Source organism: Brassica napus, chromosome C9, assembly GCF_020379485.1.
Source record: "Brassica napus cultivar Da-Ae chromosome C9, Da-Ae, whole genome shotgun sequence".
In the NCBI taxonomy this organism is placed as follows: Eukaryota; Viridiplantae; Streptophyta; class Magnoliopsida; order Brassicales; family Brassicaceae; genus Brassica; species Brassica napus.
Window position 1 is genome coordinate 47,476,893 of NC_063452.1, and position 21,626 is coordinate 47,498,518.

The 21,626-nt window shown below is 36.4% G+C and overlaps 4 protein-coding genes across 4 annotated transcripts; 2 read left to right on the forward strand and 2 right to left on the reverse strand.

Moving 5' to 3' along the window:
- Window positions 1-421: 421 nt before the first annotated feature.
- LOC106432822 (serine acetyltransferase 5) lies at window positions 422-1,683 on the reverse strand. Its single transcript, XM_013873668.3, has 2 exons — window positions 1,150-1,683; window positions 422-1,060 (listed from the first exon to the last, which is right to left on the reverse strand). Exons 1-2 carry the CDS (start codon window positions 1,579-1,581, stop codon window positions 566-568), a joined length of 927 nt encoding a protein of 308 aa, XP_013729122.1. The 5' UTR covers window positions 1,582-1,683; the 3' UTR covers window positions 422-565.
- Window positions 1,684-1,754: 71 nt separating this feature from the next.
- Window positions 1,755-3,892, reverse strand: BNAC09G33300D (protein EFFECTOR OF TRANSCRIPTION 2). The gene is made up of 3 exons (XM_013873653.3): window positions 3,658-3,892; window positions 2,951-3,319; window positions 1,755-2,875 (listed from the first exon to the last, which is right to left on the reverse strand). The coding sequence occupies exons 1-3, from the start codon at window positions 3,757-3,759 to the stop codon at window positions 1,883-1,885; spliced, it is 1,464 nt and encodes a 487-aa protein (XP_013729107.1). The 5' UTR covers window positions 3,760-3,892; the 3' UTR covers window positions 1,755-1,882.
- Window positions 3,893-5,166: 1,274 nt separating this feature from the next.
- LOC106432837 (inactive protein kinase SELMODRAFT_444075) lies at window positions 5,167-8,891 on the forward strand. The gene is made up of 9 exons (XM_013873681.3): window positions 5,167-6,102; window positions 6,265-6,419; window positions 6,515-6,609; window positions 6,685-7,679; window positions 7,763-7,923; window positions 8,004-8,080; window positions 8,155-8,302; window positions 8,399-8,548; window positions 8,628-8,891. Exons 1-9 carry the CDS (start codon window positions 5,931-5,933, stop codon window positions 8,670-8,672), a joined length of 1,998 nt encoding a protein of 665 aa, XP_013729135.1. The 5' UTR covers window positions 5,167-5,930; the 3' UTR covers window positions 8,673-8,891.
- Window positions 8,892-20,429: 11,538 nt separating this feature from the next.
- On the forward strand, window positions 20,430-21,170 carry LOC106432813. The gene has a single exon (XM_013873659.2). It carries the CDS (start codon window positions 20,430-20,432, stop codon window positions 21,168-21,170), a length of 741 nt encoding a protein of 246 aa, XP_013729113.2.
- Window positions 21,171-21,626: the final 456 nt, after the last annotated feature.

The following is a 21,626-nucleotide window of genomic DNA, read 5'->3' on the forward strand; positions in this document are numbered from 1 at the left end:
CCAACTAGCTCTTTGGCTATCAATAAGTAATATTAGAAAGTGAGAAATAGGCGTATACGAATGGCCTTGTTTGGCTCATCAATTCCAACAAAGAAAAAAACGGAAAGATTGGAACATGATAATAGATCTTATACGAATGCGGGGCTATCCTATTTCAATTGTTGTGTTTCTCAAATTGCATACGGGCCTATCGATATAAGCAGAGTTGATTATCATGCCTCTTGAAAACAAAGATTTGGTCATGTGTAACGTTCAAAACTGGTAAGCCCATGATCTACACATTTGTCCATGTACCAGTAGAAGAATCATTCTTGAGATGGAACTCCGGGTTGACGAGTTACTCGGATTGGTAGTTAATAAAGAATGATGTTGCATAGGAACAAGAGGTAGTAAACTCTTAGATGACTAATGATCAATAACAAGATCAAACTTAAACCCCTTCCTTATTACTGCATTGAACATCTTAACAATTTATAAATCCAACAAAAAATCACTCAGCCATTCTACCAAACTCAACCGAACAATCAATCGCTTTCAAAAACACATTAACAAATATAATATTACTTCAAATAATGTAATCTGACCATTCCGAGATGAATGAAGTGTGATCCATCGATTCTCCAGGACACTCCTCATCATGCATCGTTGGTTTCTCTTTTCCTCCGACAAGCCTCGCCGGATTCCCAACCGCCGTCGCTCGCGGAGGAACATCAATCAGAACAACAGAGCCAGCACCCACTTTAGCTCCTGCCCCGATCTTAACGTTCCCGAGAATAGTCGCTCCAGCTCCGATCAAGCAGCCGTCACCAATCTTCGGATGCCTGTCTCCACAAGCTTTACCTGTCCCACCAAGCGTCACGTGGTGGAGGATCGAGACATTGTTCCCAATCACAGCTGTTTCTCCGATCACGACACCTGTCGCGTGGTCGAGAAGTATCCCTTTCCCGATCTTCGCTGCTGGATGGATATCGACGGCGAACACGTCGGAGACTCGTGAGTGAAGAGCTAAGGCTAATGGCTTACGCGATTGAGTCCATAGCTTGTGCGAGACACGATGCGCCTAAAAAACAAATCAAAACTTCATTTAAATCGTACGGTGCAGATTCGCCAGATTGAATTTAAAACCAAAATCGGACGGTCCAGATTCACCTGAATTGCGAGGAAGCCTTTGTAATTGAGAAGGCACTGTGAGAACGAGATACAAGCCGGATCACGTACGCGAGCAGCGCGCAGATCCGCGACGGTGGCGTTTTGGAGAGAAGGATCGGAGGTGAATGTGTTTAGGAAGAGATCGTATAGAAGCGTGGAGAGGAGCGTCGAGGAGCAGAGCTTGTTTCCTAAATGAAACGAGATAGATCGCTCAAGAGATGAATGAGAGAGAATCGTCGAGAAAAGGTAGCTAGCTAACGCTGGCTCCTCCTCGGCGTCGTGGCGAGCTTCCGCTTTGATCTGTGTCCATAATCCTGCAGCCTCCGCATCCGCCGCAGCTGCGAAAATCTCCGCCGTGGCTTCTGATTCGGAAGGTTGAGTGTCGTTAGATTGGTTACCCGGTGAATGTTGGAGTTCTCCGGCCGGCGGCATTTTAACGACGGCGATAAAATGACGATTTGAATTCTCATCGTGCGGGATTTAAACCATCGTGCGCATGATCAAAGTAAACAAATCTGAGCCGTTGATTATTCTACCTTGTTACGTTAGATTAAGTTCATCCTTCAAAAAGTTGACGGTGGTGATTCACTGTAGGAGAGCACACCTCATTGAATTTATTATTTAAATAATAAAAAAAATAACAATTAATTCGGTACAGAAAATGGTACAATAAACAAACAAAACCGGTATGGTACAAACAATTCCGGTTAGGTGACAGCGTAACTTAACCAAGTCATGAAGGGATGATGACTCTCATTCCCTTGTGCTCTTCACATCTTTTACGTCCTTTCACCGGAGATCTCTCACAGACCAATCCATTACTCACTTTAACACCGCATATCACTTGTGTTCCGGCCACCGGATGAACCTTTACCGGCAAGCTATCGCCGGAAGTTTTCTCCTTATGTTGCCAACACCTTTTGCTTCCTTTAGGAGAGCTTCTTGTGCAAGGTACACCACTCTTTGTTGTAGCTTCACAGAAGCGACTCAAAGCTTCTTCTTCTTCAACTATGTTGCATGTAGGCGATTCAGGATCAGGTTTCTCGGTTTTGACTGTTCTCTCACGGTCTGTCCGGTTAAGAAGAAAGAGGAAAGCGTTGATCCTCATGCCTTTATGATAATCACATCGTTTTCTTCCTGGAACAGGTCTCTTACTGCAAGTTTCCATGTTTGGTAAGATCACTCCACATGCGACATCAGAGTCTTCGTGTTTGTAATCTTGCCCGGCGAAAATCTCGGGCTGTGGCGGGTTTTTCACCGGTGAAACACGGCAAACTCTCTGCCCTTTATGCTCTTCGCATCTCTTTCTTCCTTTAACTGGACTTCTGTTACAACGACCACCATTTCCAAGTATGACTCCACAAACAGAACCATCTATCTCATCAAGTTTGTCTGAAACCGGCTGAGGTCTAGACTGGGAAAGTTTGATAATGGAAGCGAGGAAACCGAAACTCTTCTTCTTCTCTTCAACAACATCAGAGCTTAGCTTTCTCTCTTCTTCAAGCACATGCTTCTCCCCTTTGATTCTTATACCAACTTGATTCCGGAGGAAAGGAAACATCACTCGTGATATCCCGGACTTTCTGCTCCTCGTAAACTCGCGATCACCGAGCTTCATCAGCAGATCAAGCTGGCGTCGTTCCCCGTTGCTTCCTTTGTTCCACGCATAGTCAAACGTGCTCAAAAGCATCCCTTCCGTTGCCTCAGCTTCCCTCTTAGACCCCATCTGATACGTCACACCAGTTAGCCTCAAAGTTATTACAGAAGTAAAGAGATAAGATAAGAAGACATAATTAATTACCGGAGCCCATCTATACAGAACCGAGCCATCTTTGATGAATATGTCCTCAAACAAACCAGTGGTCACAGCTTTCTTATCAGGAGACTCGATGGCTTCACAGTGGTTAAGGTTGTTATTGCTAACATTGCGTAAATGAGCACCGGATCTTCCATAACTCTGAAGTCTAGATCTAACGTTTTCAGCCTGTCCTAGATATGCAGCGAGGACATCATCCGAGTCAAGCTTCCGGGCTTGGTCATGACCGATGACTACTACACCGAGCTCATACAGACCAGGACAAGATCTACGAGGTAAGTTCTGGACTCTGTATCTAGCTACACCGTCTTTCCCGTTTTTGAAATCCTCCCAATCGTTGGATCCTATCAGAACCTGTGTTTGAAATTTTAAGTTTAACACCAGAGTCCCAAGATTATATGATAAATAGACAAGATTAAGATCAAACCACTTCAAGTTGCAAACTAATTAGGTGTAATAAAGTGAGAAACTAAAACAAAAAATCAAGAGGAGTGGAAGCAAGTAAAAGCCTGCAATAACATGTGACACAAATTTATTCAGGGGTTCTTGAAAGACCATAGCTTAGATTATTTCATAGATATTCAAGCATCTACCTAGGTCGAAATCGAAGATGATTTATTTCAATTCGACTGAAAAACAGAGGATACAACCCAAGATCCAGAAAAAAACCCCAATTGAGGGGGAGAGAGGACCTTCCACTTGGAGAAAACGGCGTCGTGCTTGGTTCGTTTATAGTCTTCTCGCTTGTATACAGTGGAGACAACGGCGAAGAAATTGCCGTCGCCGAAATTCATTCCTATGATACAATAAGTTACGGTCTGTGTTTTTTTGTTCTTTTTCTCAAAGCTTTATTTTATTTTTATATAATTCCAAGTCACAAACTGATAAAGAAAGATAAGAAAGTCTCCCTCCAAAAAAAGAATGGTTTGATTATTATATGCTTCTTTCTTTGTGTGTCATGTTACCGTTAGAACTGTGAAGCTTTCTCTGTACGTTTTAAGGATTAGTGACTGTCATCTCGCAGTCAGTGCTGAGAACGTAATTAGCATAAATGTAGCATTATTTTCCTATGAACAGTTAAAAAATTTATTGGTTAAATTGTTTTCCATGGTTGGGATTTTTCTTCCCATCAACCGAATAAACGACTGCAAAACCTCCAAGTGCTCATCGATTAACGAATTTCCTCTTACCAGTCCACCAACTCCAGTTTTCGTAAGTCAACTGCTTGTTTTCTTTTTCTTCACTCATCTCTATGAATAGAAAATTCATTGGGCCTTGTCTATTCTTCATACTTGCTTCACTTTGGTTTCTTATTTTTGGGCCATGTTTACTATAATGGGCTGCCTCGGTAGATTTAAATTGAGCAAAAGTTCAAAAGGTAACGAACAAAAAAATGGAGGAAAGAATAATACTCATGTTCTAAAGCTGTTCAGTTTGAATTTTCTCTGTGAAATGAATTTTACTATCAAATGGCTTAGTCAAGAACAATAGCCCACATCGTTGCATAGCCAAAATATTTCTTTTAGGTCATACATAATACTAGAACTAGAATGCCAAAAATGAACAACTGACATAAAACAATAGTTAGTTACTAGTGTGCTTTCATGCAGCCATTAAATCCAAAAAAATTGTTTGCAATATTCTTTCACTTCAGTAACAGTATATGTTTTTTGTATTACAAATCATAAAATATTAACTAGGACTCATTTCTAATATGACACATGATATATTCGATTACATCACTAGAGTTGATTTATTGGAACACCTTTCATGCTTTAATAAAGTACAAATCATCTTTATCCAACTTTCTTTTGTCACTTTCTCCACTGAAATAAATAAAGCAAACATGATGAAAAAAGCATGCAAGTGCAACGTTCACCTCCTTAGTTATTTAGTACTATCATTTCCTCCCTTCTCTTTAATAAGTATATGTTTTGAATGAATTTTGAGAATCGATTCTATAATGTTATTCTTTGTCATAAAGAATGAAAACTTGGGGCCATAACTTGACAATGAAGAAAGAAACGGTCTTATTTTTAAAAATCAAGAAGAATAAGTATTATCCTTTGACACAGCTCTATTGGATTCTTTTTCCTCTTCTTTAGAATAAAGCAGAGTCCTTTGTGAATATTTTTTTTATTCTTTCTTTCTTTCTCCTTTTTATTATAATAAAAATAAAATTGCAGAGAGAAGAGTTGAAAGAAACTCCAATCATATAATAATAATTAGCCATTGTCTCTTCCTTCAAACAGAGCTTATTACAAATCCTAAAAACTTCTTATTTGTCTTTTACTCTGATATTTTCTTTCTTCAAATCTTCCTTTTGGAGCTTTCCTGTTCTCTCCAACCAAGTTCCTCTGTTTATTTTTTTTGTCTAAGAAACTAGTGTTGAAAAATCCAAAATCTTCAAAATCCAGCTTTTGGCCCCACCAACCAACAAAGGATGAGCAAAGTCTTCTTGTTCTCTACAGCAAAGCAATGCTCACACCGTTTTCATGGAGCTTAAAAGTCTTCGAAACCTAACCAAGGCTTTGAAATTCCTCAGAGAGAGAGAGAGAGAAAGAGAGTGAAAGAGATCTACTTTTAGAGTATAGGGATTCGATCTGTTAAGAGAGAGAGAACGTAGTGTGTGGGTTCTTGTGCTGTTGTGTTTTGTGCATCTGTTGTTGTTCTTGGGTTTCTCAGATTAAACAAAAAAAAAATAGTTTTTTTAGAGACATTGAATCTCACACACTTCTTCACACTCACACACGCGTAAATTTCTCAACTTTATTTTTATTTCTTGAGCTTTTGGGTCACTTCTGAAAGCATCTTGGGTTGCGTGATACTTCCACTTTCTCATTTCAGGGAAACAAAAATGGGTTTAGATTAAGTGGAAGTGCTAAAAGCGTGTGAAAGCAAAGGTTGAAGAAGAAGAAACTTGAGGGAGGTTTAGGGTCTATTTGGATTTATCTAATCTAAGAGAATGAAGCAGAAGGGTAGTAGAGAGAGAGGTGTTGTGGTAGGGAAGAAAGTAATGGTGGCTGTTAGAGCTTCAAAGGAGATCCCTAAAGCAGCTCTTCTTTGGACTTTAACTCATGTTGTCCAGCCTGGAGATCGAGTTAGGCTTCTTGTTGTTGTTCCTTCCAATTACACAAGTAATCATCTCTTTTCTTTTCTGTCTTTAATTCACAAAATCTTGCCGTCGTTTTGCAACTTCTTGGTGGTAAAGGATTTAATTAGAAAGAAAGGCATTGGTTTTGTCTTGTTATATTGATTCTTAAGGTAAAAGATTTCAACTTTTTGTGTCGGTCTTTCAGGTAAAAAGATTTGGGGATTTTCGAGATTCACCAGCGACTGTGCTTCAGGTTATGGTAGATTCCTTGCTGGAACTGATACGGATCGGAAAGATGATATTCATGAGTCTTGTTCTCAGATGATGTTCCAGTTACACAATGTTTATGATGCAGAAAAGGTACATGACGACTCCCTTTCTAAAAGATTATAGCTTTCTCTTAGTTAATCAGATCAATAAAAGAGTTTCATTTGCTTTTAATAATAATAATGCAGATAAATGTCAGAATCAAAATTGTTTTTGCTTCACCTGATGGAGTCATTGCTGCTGAAGCCAAAAAATCCAACTCAAACTGGGTCATTCTTGACAGGTAAACACTATACATTACATATCATCTGAGATTTACTTTTGAGTGGGTTCTTGACCTTGCAAAGTTCTTAAACAGGGGACTGAAGTATGAGAAGAAATGCTGTATGGAGCAGCTAGAGTGCAACCTTGTGGTGATCAAGAAGTCACAGCCAAAGGTTATTCGTCTCAACTTGGTGAAAAATGCAGATACAGCGCATCCACAAGCTGTTTCCACCTTAACTTCAAAATCCGTGAGGAGCTCAAGACAAGGAAAAAAGCTGAGGGAGCCGTTTGTGACTCCAGCTAGCAGTCCAGACCAAGAAGGTTCTTCTTCACAGACCACAACCGATATGGGAACAACTTCATCTATATCTAGCTCTGATGCAGGAGCTTCACCGTTTCTTGCCTCTCAAGTCTTCGAGGGACTCAATCCATGGGTCAGTGATGGAAACAAGAGTTTCTTTGAATCTGATTCCGACTCTGATGGTGATAAGTGGAGTCCCTTATCAATGGCTTCCTCATCTGTCACAGCATCTGTTGTCGTGAGTCCTAGTGGGGACTTGTCCAAACCTCACACAGAAACTCCAAGAAAATCAAGATTTGCTTCGGTTCTAAGACTCGGTTCATCGAAGAAAGAGCCTGAAGCGGGAAAGGAGATCCGTAACTCTGATACATGCTTAAACAAAAGCGTGAGAGAAGTGGTTTCATTATCAAGAAAGCCAGCTCCTGGACCTCCTCCACTGTGTTCAATATGTCAACACAAGGCACCTAAATTTGGAAACCCTCCAAGATGGTTTACTTATGGAGAGCTGGAGACAGCGACAAAGGGTTTTTCTAAAGGGAGTTTCTTGGCTGAAGGTGGGTTTGGTTCTGTTCACAGAGGAACTTTACCAGATGGTCAGATCATTGCTGTCAAACAGTATAAGATCGCTAGCACACAAGGTGACAGAGAGTTCTGCTCTGAAGTTGAGGTCTTGAGCTGTGCACAGCATCGGAACGTGGTGATGCTTATTGGACTATGCGTGGAAGATGGGAAGAGGCTGCTTGTTTATGAGTATATCTGCAATGGGTCGTTGCATTCTCATCTCTATGGTAAAAGCTTTCTACTTTTGGTATGTATATAACATTCTTGTTTATTTCATTAAAAGTTGCTAATAAAGGAAAGTTTGATATAGGTTTGGGGAAAGAGCCGTTAGGATGGTCAGCGAGACAAAAGGTTGCGGTTGGAGCAGCTCGTGGGTTGAGATACCTTCATGAAGAATGCAGAGTAGGTTGCATTGTTCATAGGGATATGCGCCCTAATAATATTCTCCTCACTCATGATTTTGAGCCTTTGGTACTCTTACTTTTTTGCTCAATCTCTCTCTCTGCTCTTTTGAGTGTGTGCAAAGTTTGAAACTTTACAACGTATTCTAGGTTGGAGATTTCGGGCTAGCGAGATGGCAACCAGAAGGAGATAAAGGAGTTGAAACCAGGGTGATTGGAACTTTCGGGTACTATATTTCTTCTTCTTGATTTACCTGTTGAACACGTTAATGAAGCTTGAAGTGTTCTGTTTTTTCTTCAGGTACTTAGCACCTGAGTATGCACAAAGTGGACAGATTACAGAGAAAGCAGATGTTTACTCATTTGGGGTTGTTTTAGTTGAGCTTATCACAGGAAGAAAAGCTATGGACATCAAACGTCCTAAAGGTCAACAATGTCTCACAGAATGGGTAAGAAAAAACTATGAATGTCAATAAAAGTATCAGTCTTTAAGGCTCTCTGATGCTTACAGAGAAGAAACATTTTTTGTTTGTTTTTTTTTTCAGGCAAGACCGTTGTTGCAGAAACAAGCCATTAAAGAGCTGCTTGATCCACGTCTAATGAATTGTTACTCTGAACAAGAAGTTTACTGTATGGCGCTATGTGCTTACCTATGCATTCGCCGTGACCCTAACTCCAGGCCACGAATGTCTCAGGTTTGTTGCCGTAGCTCATCTGAAAAATACTTTAAAGTTGATAACATTTTGTCAATTTCTGTGCTTACTTATGTCTCAGGTGTTACGGATGTTAGAAGGAGACGTTGTCATGAACCCAATGTAGAAGCTTCAGAGGGAACGGGTCTTCTCATGGAGTTTGTAGACTACTTATAGCTTTCGTGTTTAAGAGTTTTGTATTTGTAAAATGTAAAAGTCAAAGATTCAAGTCATGTCTGTTTGCTGAGAATTTTGTGTTGGTTAAGTTTGTAATGTAGTATGCATGTATTTTATAAGATTGCTGCAAAAACTATTATGAACATCATAAATATGTGTTTGTCTCGTCTGCCACCTGATCTAACTCACAAGGTAGTCGACAAAAAAAAAAAAAGTGCTACTCCAAATAAGTCTTGAACTTTTTTTTTCTTAAAAATGTTGTTTATTTTCTAGTTTTGTCATCGTCTTGTCCCCCAATGAGAAATACAACAACTTTGTAGATGATTTGCATTTTTTGGGTATTTATGAGTTTTGTCTGGATTCTTGATGATAGGGATTAGGATTTGTTATGTTTATGTTAACCAACTAACTTCGGTTGGAATCTAGTAGTTCTATAGGGGTGGACAAAAAAACCAAAACGAACCAAAACCGATTCAAACCGAACCAAAGACTATTTCCAACCATTCGGTTGATGATTTTTCCAACCCGAATGGTTCGGTTTAAACCGAACCGAACCGAAAAACCGATGTATTTTTGTAATTATTTAAATTAAAAATATTAGTAATACCAATATACTAAAATTCTAATACCAAACCAATTTTTTTTTTTTTGTTATTCATTAACTTATATTCTTCTAACCTAATATGTAATCATCAAAATGTTTTGATTTAAAATATTTTATTTATGGAAAATACCATATGATAGCACTAAAAAAGTTCATGTCACAAATATATACTCTAAGGATCAAAATGACCAAAATGTTTCATTAAAAAGATAAATATACACTTATACCCATAGGGTTAACTAATCCAAACTTTAGGGTTTAGAGTTAAGGGGTGGAGATTTGCGATTGAGATTTAAAATTTTATAAAATAAAAATAAATATTAAAAATTTGAAAATAAAATTTTTAAAAATAGTTTCAAATTTTTTTTTCGAATTACAAAAAGAAAATTTGAAAAAAAAAATTAAAAAAAAATTTATAAAAAAGTTCGAAAACATATAATCTAAAACTATAAAAAAATTATTTTTTTTAATTTTTATTTTATTTTATTTTATTTTTTTATATATCCAGGGTATTAGGGTCCTTTTACATATTAAATGAAACATTTTGTTCATTTTCCTCATTGTGGTCTATTTTTGTGATCAAAACTTGAAAATTGTCTATTTAGGAGAATTGACCTTTATTTATTGCAGGCTTTTTAATTTTATTGATATAAGAAACATTACTAATGATGTTGGTTTTTTTACTTCAGTTAGCTTTCATTTGTTTTAATTTTTATATACTTTTTGTGATTTTTTAAAGGTTTTTGTTTCAGTTTAATATTGAATTTAGTTCACATAGTTTATGTTTACATAATCTATGTTTTAAAACATAATTTTTCTTAGAAAAATGAAACTAAAAATAATCTAATTAAACCAATCCAAAAAAAACAAACCATACAGAATACAAACTGAACTGAATATAAGCCAAACCGAACACAAACCGAAACAAACTAACTATGATTTACATCAGTTGGAAAAATACTAGAACCGAACTAACCAAACCGAAACGAACCCGAACCGAACCGAAAAAATAATCGAAGTGCCCACCCCTAGTTCTTCTACCAAGACATGAGTTGTTACCAGTTACCGATTTTCTCTGTTTTATAGAAATGCTATTTTAACATATATCGAAAAGTTAATATTTTAATTTTAGAATCTTCATTGTTTTTTTAAAATGATTATAAATTATTGAAACCACTAAACATTCCAAATTAAAAAAATCGTTAGTGTAAAATTTTTTTACATAAATATGCAAATAATCATAAAATCGTATGAGTAGAAACTTCATTAAATAAATATCCATATCAAAAGTATACTATATATCTATGCTAATATCATTAAAATTTAATTATATATCATATACGATAGATAAAATTGATTGTTTTGATTTATTTATCCTAAAATAATTGCGAATAAACAAGAGAGGTCTTTTGATTTATAAGAGGATGCCATTTTATTACATAATAGTAACTAATTTCTTAGTTATTTAATATATAATTATTATTTTATTATTTCATAATATTCAAAAAACATAAAAAAATAAATATAAAATATTTATTCTTCACAAGACACATATCTTAATCTAAGTATGTATCTTTTAAATAATTTTAAATCTTAAACTTTTTCTAAATCTTAGGCCAAAACAAAATAACAAAATAAGAATAAACTCAAAAATCAATATTTATATCGAGCAATAACCAAAATGAAAAAAACGACACAAAAATGAGAAAAAATATTAAAGATAGATAGAATTGACACGTGAACGTAAACTTCCCATAACCATAATTAACTTTTAAATTGCTAAATCATGATATAAAACCGAGCTGACATAGTTTTATTGTAACCAAATTGTAGGCTTGAAATTCTTCGGCCTAATTGTTAGGTTCTTATGCGATAAGTGATTTTTGACCTAAAATATTTTTAAAAATAAGATCAGGTCATCAGTAAACAAATTATGTAATTGACAAAAAAGTTTCTAAAAATTGTTTAAGGGCCAAAAATATTAATTTGATCAAGAATATAAATTTTATTTTCCCATACGATATTTCTTAAACAATTTTCATATAAATTTACCCTGCGCAAGACGTATATCTTTTTTTTGATCAAAAAAAAAAAAAATTTACCCTGTGCAAGACGTAAATTTACTCTGCGCAAGACATATATCTTATCCTAGTATTGCAAGTATAAGGATGCACAGGAAATTTTAATCATTACTTATGTTTGACCCGCAGAAGGGCAGATGTGGGTTGGTCCATTTGAAATATATGAAACTAGTATATTACCTCGTACTTCGTACGGGAATAAAAATGATTAACTTGTTATGTTAAAGTAGTATGATTTGTAGCAAAATTGATCGTGGGATGTTAATTTTCCATGTATTATATTGCAATATTTGTAGATGATACTTGAGTTTAATTTTCCATGTATTATATTGCAATATTTGTAGATGATACTTGAGTCCTATTAAAAATTATAATTTTAATAACATCAAATTTTGATAAAATTATAGAATATTAAAAATTAAACTTTTTGAATAACAATAAATTGTATATGTTACCGGACATTATCAAACCAATAGCTCTTGATTTTAATAAGAAAATTAGAATCATACCAATAATCATAGGACTTGAAATTTTTAACAATTATATAAGTTTAGTTCCTACTAACACTATATTAACATTCTCTTCTTCTCTATTTTGGATGATTTATTTGTAATATAACAAAAATAAAATATTATACTTTTTAAAAAAATTACTGAAATTATTTATTCAAAAGTTTTGTAATCTTCCTTGTAGAAATATAAATGCCAAATTAAAAATAAAAATAAAACATATTTTGCGATTTTTTTGGTTGAACTTGGACTTTGAACCTTGAAGTTCAGATAAGACAAATATATATATATATATATATATATATATATATATATATATATATATATATATATATATAATCCTCAGTCTGTATAATAGACTTATAAATGGATTTGTAAAAAAGTTGAATATGTTCTGTTAGAAAACATATTTGTAAAATAATTAAACCATAACAAACCAATTTGTACTCAATTTGATATAGTAGATTCAGATATATGTATTGTTACCTAAATTGCTGAAAAAATTCTTGAGTTTTCCTTTTTTGTTTGACGAAAGCTTCAGAGCTGGATCATATTAAATACCATTTTGAACATAAATCATGTAGAAAGAATTAAAAAGAATGAGACATCGTCATTGAATGAAAAATGAAAGAAAATTAAGTTTGAAAAGGCTAAATATAAACGTGTATAGATTTAACTACACCCAAAACTCAGAAAAAGGAAGAAGAAGATACGATGGTCTTTAACAAAAAAGAAGAAGAAGATATGATGGTAAAGAAAAGAGATATGGAGTAAATTAGTTACTTGAAGTTATATAGAAGTTAAACCGTAAAACAGACCGTGACATGATTTTTAATTATAAATGACACAATTTTTCTTTCAAAATTTGAACGTGTATAATCGGTAAGAGAAAATTTAGGGATTCAATTTTATAAATGTTTCTGAAAATTCAAAGATTACTTTTAACTGATTTTGTTTTTTAAAACATAAAAGTATATGTCAGATTTTCATTGGGCAAGTGACTTGTGATTCAGTATATAAAAGATGTGAGTGTTTTTTATACGAGGTTCAAGTGAGCTGAATGGATATCTGCAAAAGAAATATTTTCTAAAAAAATAATTTTTATTAAATAAATAGTAATGATTTGTTTTATAAAAGCTTAATTGCAGAAAACATTTATATTATCTTTAACAAAAATATACAAAATATATAATTATGTTATTATTTATTATATGAAAGATATATCATTATATTATTATATACTTTTCTTACCCGTTATTCTCTAAGAAAATTAATTGGAAACAACACAATTAAATATTAACTATCGGTGTGTATTTATTACAGTAGTTTCGAAAATATAGATATCAGTTTGTTTGTTCCTTGTGAACCGAGGATAAGATTTTTGACGAAACTAGAAAAAAATAGAAATCATACACGAACCTGATCAGAAAAGGATTAGAGATTTTTAAACGTGATTCTTTCCTTATCCAGGTTAGAGATGAATCTTTTTTAAACGGTTTAGATCATTAAAAGGAAAAATAATGTAAGAAAAACAGATTTTTAAAAAAAGTAAAAATAGGATTTGTAAAACCTTATAAAAGGTTACAGTATTATGTTTTGTATTTTTTGTTTTTTTTTGATAACTTTGGTGTGATTCCAAAGGCTTTCTAGGCCGAAGGATAATCACCAAAAGGCCCATAGAAATCCGGGTTTTTTTGCCACTTAAGGCGTCTATGGGCGGCAAAGGGGAATCGAACCCAGAGCGGAAGCTCCAGCTGGAACCTCTTTACCACTAGGCCAAGACCACTTGTTTCATGAACACATTTCATCAACGCTCTCATTTAGCTAGTTTAAAATTTGCTTCCTTCGATCATACTTTATGATCTTTCTTGTTCGTCTTCTGTAGATATATAATGGCGACAAGAACGAGAATCTTCAGCTTCGTGTTTGTGATGATGATGATGAGCTTCACGGTTCTTTCGGGTCACTGCTCGGCGAAGATCTACAAAGTCGGAGACTCTGAGGATAGACTGCCAAGGACGACGTCTACTACGCTTGGGCCGAGGCTGACTATAAGGAGTTCCACGTGGGAGATTCTCTCGTCTTCGAATACGATCCCAACATCAACGACGTGGCTCATGTTTCCGGCCATCAGGAATACGAGTTATGCGACTATTCCTCTCCCAAAGCCGTCTACAACACGAGACACGATGTCGTGACTCTCACGGAACCGTTTTCACTACTTCATCACCTCAAATCAAGCTCAATGTGCATTGGGACAGAAGCTCGATGTTCTTGTCATTCATGACCCCTCACGTCCGGTTCCTCCACCACCACCACCGCCTAGCAAGATCCTTCCTATCGGAAAGACCGTACAAGGTCGGAGACTCACAAGGATGGAAAGTCTATGATAGTGACTTCTATAACAAGTGGAGCGAGGAGAAACAGTTTCGTGTCGGAGACATTCTGCTTTTTGCCAACGAAGAAGGCAACGACGTCTCTGAAATCAACGGTGACCTAGAATTCATGACGTGCGATCCAACGTCTCCTGTAGCTGTGTACAAGACAGGACATGATCTTGTTAGACTTACGGAACTAGGAAATTATTATTTCATAACCCCACGGTCTAGTTATTGTTGACTCTTTCTCTTGTCTCGTTTAGCTTCATTAGTGCTTTATTTCGAGAATACTTCTCTGTTGATATCGTTGTATAGTTTATTTGATTCAAGCAGTATTCAATAAAGTTTCATGCTTGATTAAACGTAACTGAAGCACAAAACTAACATACAAATTGCATGACAAATATACCAACATTACTTCAGTTCCTTTTATTAAAAAAAAATATGGTAAACCATTCCCCGAAGAGAGAATGTGAAAGCCCCAGTTGATGTGCCGCAGTCCACGGATCAGTACATGGAACCAGCTCAGCATGGAGTTCAGGACGTTCTGAACATTTCAACCAAGGTTCATGTTTTTCACCGTACCAGATAGACTGACCGTGCAGTGTACTGGACCGTCCCGCATGCATCCGGAAAGGAGCTTTGGCTGGAACCATGGCCGGATGACCGATCTAACCGTTCTGGAGCTTGCCTTTCCCGTCCAACTTCACATTTTAAGACATGGTCGAGCTAGAATCCACATTGGACGAGCTGGACGAAGTGACATTTACTTGGGCGAGCTAGATGAGCTGAGTGAGCTAAGCGACACTACTCTGGAGGTGGATGAGCTGAGTGAGCTAAGTGACACTATGTTGGAGCTGAATGAGCTAAGTAACACTGAAGATGGTGCTGGTTCAGCTGCTGGGCGAAATGGGCCTTTTCAGCCCAAAGAAAAGTTCATAAAAAGTTCATTATGGGATTGTTTCTTTCCAAATTCGACCAGCCCTTTCCTCAGTCCATTTCAAGCCCATTCTCATCAAGAATACCAAGAGGGAGTCAGCAAGGAAGTCTTGGTCGTGCATGGGAAAAAGAATTCAACAAAAATCATTAATTTCAGTCTTTAGTCAAAGTTTTCATTTCTAGTTTCTATGTCTTGTTTTTAGCATGTTCTTCTTTGGATTTCTACAACTTGTAATCCTATAAATAAGGCCTAAAAGCTACGAAATAATACAGATTGTTTTACCCTTTTTATGACTTTATCTCTTTATTCTTTGTTTAGAACACCTCTTAGTTTCTTGGTGAGGTTATCTCCAAGTTTCGATCCTTCTTTTGTTGGACCAGTGCGTCACATCCGACAACGATCGAAGTCTGGTAGTATCAAGAGGTCTTTCCGCAGCCTTTTGTGTCACCATTCATCCCATCCAGTTCTCCTTTGGAGTTCATATCCATTCCTTATCAATCCGGTTGAGTGTTCGTTCCTTAGGGTTCTTCAAGTGGTATCAGAACCACTCTTCCGGTATTGTCTATTTCATTCATCTGTCTCATCTTCCATTTTCTTATAAACACTTCTTCTTCTACCTTTCTTAAACCCGGGCCCCTCATTACCATCCACCATATATATAAAAAAAGAGAAAGATCTATAAAGAAAAAAAAAGAGAGAAAAAAAAAGAAAAGAAAATCGAAAGTTTCATTTGGGAATTGGTGGTGGAAGAGAAAGCCTGCTGGCTGAGGAGAAATCCAGCCTTTGAGGTGGTTAAAACGGATTTCAAAAATAAAAAAAATCTCTTATCTTTCTATCTTGAGAAAATTCCCTTGTTTGCTTGGATTTGCCCATTGGGATTCTTTGATTTGTTCTCTTAGAACATTGAGTAGAAACTTGTGTGCGATCACCTAAATCTGAGAGAAACACTTGAGTGGGTGAGATTAAACACTTGAGAGTGTGAGGTTTTATTTCCTAACTTTTGTGTTGAGATTTTCAGGTTATGATGTTTCGTCTTCAAAGGAAAAGTAGCAAGGATAAATCCCCACGACAAACTGTCTCTCAATCTCCATTTAAATATTCTTTGAATAATTTTGATGAGTTTGTTAGTGTGCAGGAACGGCTAGACATAAGGTGCAAGGATCATATCAAAACGACCAGAGATGTGGCTGATCCAAAAAGGCGATTACTTCAGTTTGATGTCCAAGAAATTTGTGACAACTTTGAGAAGGGAATGATGAAAGCCCTCAAAGACATCAGCAAAAGCCATAAGAAGAGCACATCCACACGTGCACCTGTAGCTGAGCCATCATTGTTCATCAGTGAAAAACCTAAAGATAAATCTGAAACCCATGTTGAAGAGTTTAAATATTTTTCAGATTCTTTACCCATCTTTGATTTATCTGATGACGAGCCAATTGAAAGCTTGTTTTCTTGTGAGAAAAATTGTGATCTTCCTTCTCTTGAATCTGAGTTTATGAATGATAATGAACAGACTATTGTAGAAGTAACTGTTTTGCAACCGGAGCATCCGAGTAGTCTTGTTTTGTCTCAACAGGTTTTTGAGGAAGAGCCACTGGACTATCCAGATCAAGGACCACGTCTTGACGCTAGAAACCCCTTGGATGAGGATCTAGGTCCTATCTTTGATGAGGAGGACAAACCTGGCCCAGTCTTTGATGAAGAAGCAAGCATCACCTCCATCGTTATGGAGAGCCATCTATGTTTTGATCCCGGCACAACTCCTGCCCCTTTGACTCCTGATCTTCAAGAGCACTGTGAGAAATCCGATTTGATTAATGCTCAGCCTAATATGTTTGTGAGGATCAGTTCTCATGATGTGATTCGTTTTGGTTTTGACAAGATGAAAGATTTTTGTGTTTCAAAATCTGTTTTTGAAAACATGATTAATTCTTTTAAAGTGTTTAAACATGATGAACGTTTTCAAAATGTCAATGGCATCAATTCTGGAATTATTTTGAGCTTTGATCAGTTCTTGGACCATAACAAAGGTTTTCATCCTCTTGAAAAGTCATTTGATCTTGATTTGCAACAAACTGATTTTTGTGCTAGACAATCTTTTGATTCGTTTGTTTTCAAAGGAAATGGTTTTGATCTGAGTTCTTCTAAACATGCACTGATCACTGATGATTTGTTTGCATCGTCTCTTGCCTTTGACGGTTTCTTGATTAAACAGTTGCTGGAAAATAAATCACTTAGAACTGAAAATGATTTTTGTGATCTTGATTTTGGTTATTCTGTTTTGCAGCCTGATCTTGTGTATTCTGAAACTGATAAAACTTGGCATCTTCTGAGATCATTTCGTGATAATTGTGTTGTTTTGAGCCTTGATGATATTGTGGTTTACAACACTTTCTTTGAAAAACATCTTGAGTCTTTGATAGTTGTTTCTCAATGTGAACTTACTCTTTTGTGTTCAGATATTAAGAAGGATATATGTACGTCTTGCAAATGAATAATATTATTGCATATCTTGATAGATTCTGGTCTGTAATGTCTACTTTGATGTGCATCTTGACAAGCTGAAATGTGTGCTACTTGTTCTTGGAAAAGATATCTTGATTTTTGATTTGAACAAGTATTTGTCTTGCACATTTGATCCTGGTCTTTTAGTGTTTGTTTTGAGTATCCAGGAACGACAGGTTCAGCCTCTGAGAAATAAAAGCGTTGACCGTGCCCAACAGCCCGAGATTTGGAGAAGCTTTATTGTCCAAACCGGCTGCCTTGGAGATGCTAGCGACAGGGGTTCAGTCCAAAACGGATATCTCAACATTCAGAAGGTCTTTTGTCATGAATCCAATTTTCCGGGAAAGCCAACTCAACAAGGATTCACTGAGGCTTGGAATCACTTGGAAAGCTTCACGGAGGAAGGAGTTATGAATTTTCTAAACTGGAGGTTCTCCAGCCCGTCTATCCGCGAGTACCAGACTTCTAAAGGAGATTCAGGCCCAAGAAAGAAGCGGCTTGAGTGATATACCATGGATTTCACCCATTTTTAGTCAGGGTATATAAGTGTTTTAAGATATATTGATTATGTTTTAGAGTCTTTTCAAAGCAATTACAGGTTCAGTTACTTGATAGAAGGAAATGATGCTTTTGGGACACTTTGGAGTACTTTTACGTGTAGAGAGTCGATCGACGCTTGAAGAGCAATATCGATCGACAAGAGCCAATTAAAATCAACCGACAGCCATTGAGCGCCATCGATCGATATTGGATCACTCTAGGATTAATCACAAAATTAGAAGACTTCATTTCGATAAAGTTTATTAATTGCAACCTAAGCCCTTAGCCGCCTATGAGGCTATATGTACTAGGGTTTTGTATCATTTTAGAGGCAGACTGGCCTAAAGACCTAGTTTGGGGAGAAGAAGCATTTTGGCTACCATTAGAAGAGCTTAGGAATGGAGAGATAGATATGAGACTGCATAACAGAGAAGATCTTGAACTTCTTTATTTCTATTACTTTTATTTTCTGTGTTCAATATTTCATTTGAGTTATATTCAAACCATCATGACTTTGTCTTTCATGAATATGTCTGAGTAAACTCAATTGTTAGATTTAGGTTTCTCATAAAGGTTGAAAGTATGTGCTGCTAATAAGCCTGTTAAAAAGGTGTTTTGATTGTTCTTTCATGCTTGTTAAGCTTAATGCTAAAATTAGGATTGATCACCCTCATTTTAGGTCTTAGGATTAATTGAGATAACCAACTGTTACCCTCAATACCTGAAATAGCCAGCATGATCTAACTGACTAGATAACAACGAGAGTTGGTCTCGAAAGTTAGAGAACAGCTTCAAACCCTCTCGCAAGGCTTGCTAGAAGAACCGTCGATCGACGCGACTATCGTTGTGTCGATCGATTGTTTGAAAGGTGTATCGAGCGATGTGAATCACGTCGCATCGATCAACTCTTTCTAGAGATCAAAAGACGACAGTTGAGATCCGAGATCTAGTAAAGAAAACCTATCTGGTTTTACCATTGTTTGAGTTCAAAAACCGTCAAACCCTTTAGTCTAAACTAAGTTGCATGCTTTCATACCTGAGAATTTGCCTAAGTCTAGCTGTTTTCCCATCCTTAAAACAACTTCAACTTAAACAGCCGAACAATTGCCTTGTTCGACTCATCATTTACTGCTTTTAAACAAACAAACCTCTTAGTCTATCTTTATTTCTAATCCCTTAGATCTGTTGAGTAATCCTAGAGTCCTTGTGGATTCGATCCCTAAGTACTGCATCTGAACCTCTTATTTGAGAGAGTAATTCACTCCTTAGGGAAATTTGAGTGATATCAAATTTGGCGCCGTTGCCGGGGACTCTTTCTTATTACCATTAGATTTAATTTGGAATTTAGTATAGACTTGTTACGAAAAACTTGCTAAGTTTTCTTTCTTTCCCTGTCTACGCAGACACTAAGAATGGAGAACATAGAACTCGGCCGAGCATCGATCGACGAAGATGTAATGTTATCGAGTGACGTGGAGACCGAAGAATCAACTGACACGGAGCTCCCGACATCGATCAACACCACCCAGCCGGAAGCAGGTAAGTCTTCTCTTACCGTGCTTATTGATGAGGAAGTAGTCCAAACTGAACCAATAGGTCAATTGAGCAATGAGACTAGCCAAACTAAACAGGGGACTGAAATTCCTGTTGAGATAAATCCCACCTTGATAAAAGATGAAGAGATAAGATTGCCTTTGCAAGACTACCTAGACCCTGGTAGAACCTATTCCAATAGGTCCGCTATTAAAATACCAGGAGACGATACCAAGAAATCTAAGTTCAACGCATATTAAAGTTTTATTTAATTTTATGTATAAGCTTAAATTTTGTAAACAAAACTTAAAATATTTATGAGATATAATTTTTATAAGGATTTAAACAATAAACAAGAAAATATTTATGAATCATAAATGTGATATGTAATTGTAGGGACCAAAATGCAAATAAAAATATGAAACTTCAAATTTGAAGTTTTGAATAGTTAAATTTCAAATATAGAGTTTCACTCCTCAAAACTTCAAATTTGATGTTTTGAAGTTCATTTTTGGAGAGTAAAAAACTTTATATTTGAAGTTATAGAGTGTCTTTTGGAAATGCTCTTAGTGATGCTATGAAAAATAGCACCTTCGATAAAGAAGTGTGTGAAGGATATGACGTCTCCAAATTATCCAACTGCGGAACAAAGCGTGATGATGGTGTCAGAGGAAGTAAGTGCCATGATTCGAGGAGAAATTCCAACTAAGAGGCCTGATCCTGGTAGTTTCGTCCTAGATTGCAATATACAGAACACGCGTTTTCCTCGATCACTATGTGATCTTGGCTCTAGCGTGAATCTTATGCCTTACTCCGTCGCAGTAACCTTGGGATATAACGAGTTTATGCCAACTCCGATAACCTTGGTTCTAGCTGATCGGTCTATCAGGGTACCTGAAGGGATTCTCGAAGACGTTCCCGTAAAAATTAATGATTGCTTTGTGCCTACGGATTTTTTTGTGTTAAAATACAGACAAGAACCGAAAGACCCCCTCATTCTGGGTCGGCCATTCCTACCTACAGCTGGAGTGAAAGAAGGACGAATAAATTTGAACACCAGGGACATTTCGATGACCTTTGATATGGAAAGGCTAATCAAGCAACCCTTGATAGATGACCAAACCTTCTATGTGGAAGAAGTTTCTGAGCTAGATAAGGAATCTTTCATAGACATGTGCTCAGACGACCCCTTAGAAAATGCTCTTACCAATATGGAAAAGGAAATCTTCAGCATAGATAAAAGGACAGACGATTACGTTCGACTGATGGATGCAAGTAACGAAGTTGCGAACATCGAAGAAGATGATGACTCAGACATTATCGTCGATCGACTAGAGGAAATTAAATGCCGCTACTAGGAAAGATCACTTTCCCCTGCCCTTTATTGATCAAATGCTGGAACGTTTAGCCAATCACCAGTATTACTGTTTTCTTGATGGATATTCCAGATTTTTTCAAATTCCCATACATCCGAATGATCAAGAAAAGACAACCTTGACATGCCCCTATGGAACCTTTGCGTATCGCAGAATGCCATTTGGTCTTTGTAATGCCCCCGCCACTTTCCAACGTTGCATGATGTCAATTTTTACAGACATGATCGAGGACTTTATGGAAGTCTTTATGGATGACTTTTCAGTCTACGGATCAAATTTTAAGAGTTGCCTCGATAATTTATGCAAGGTATTGGAAAGATGCGAAGAAAAGAACCTTGTCCTAAATTGGGAAAAATGCCATTTTATGGTTAACGATGGCATCGTATTAGGACATAAGGTTTCCGCCGCTGGTATAGAGGTAGATAGAGCTAAAATCGA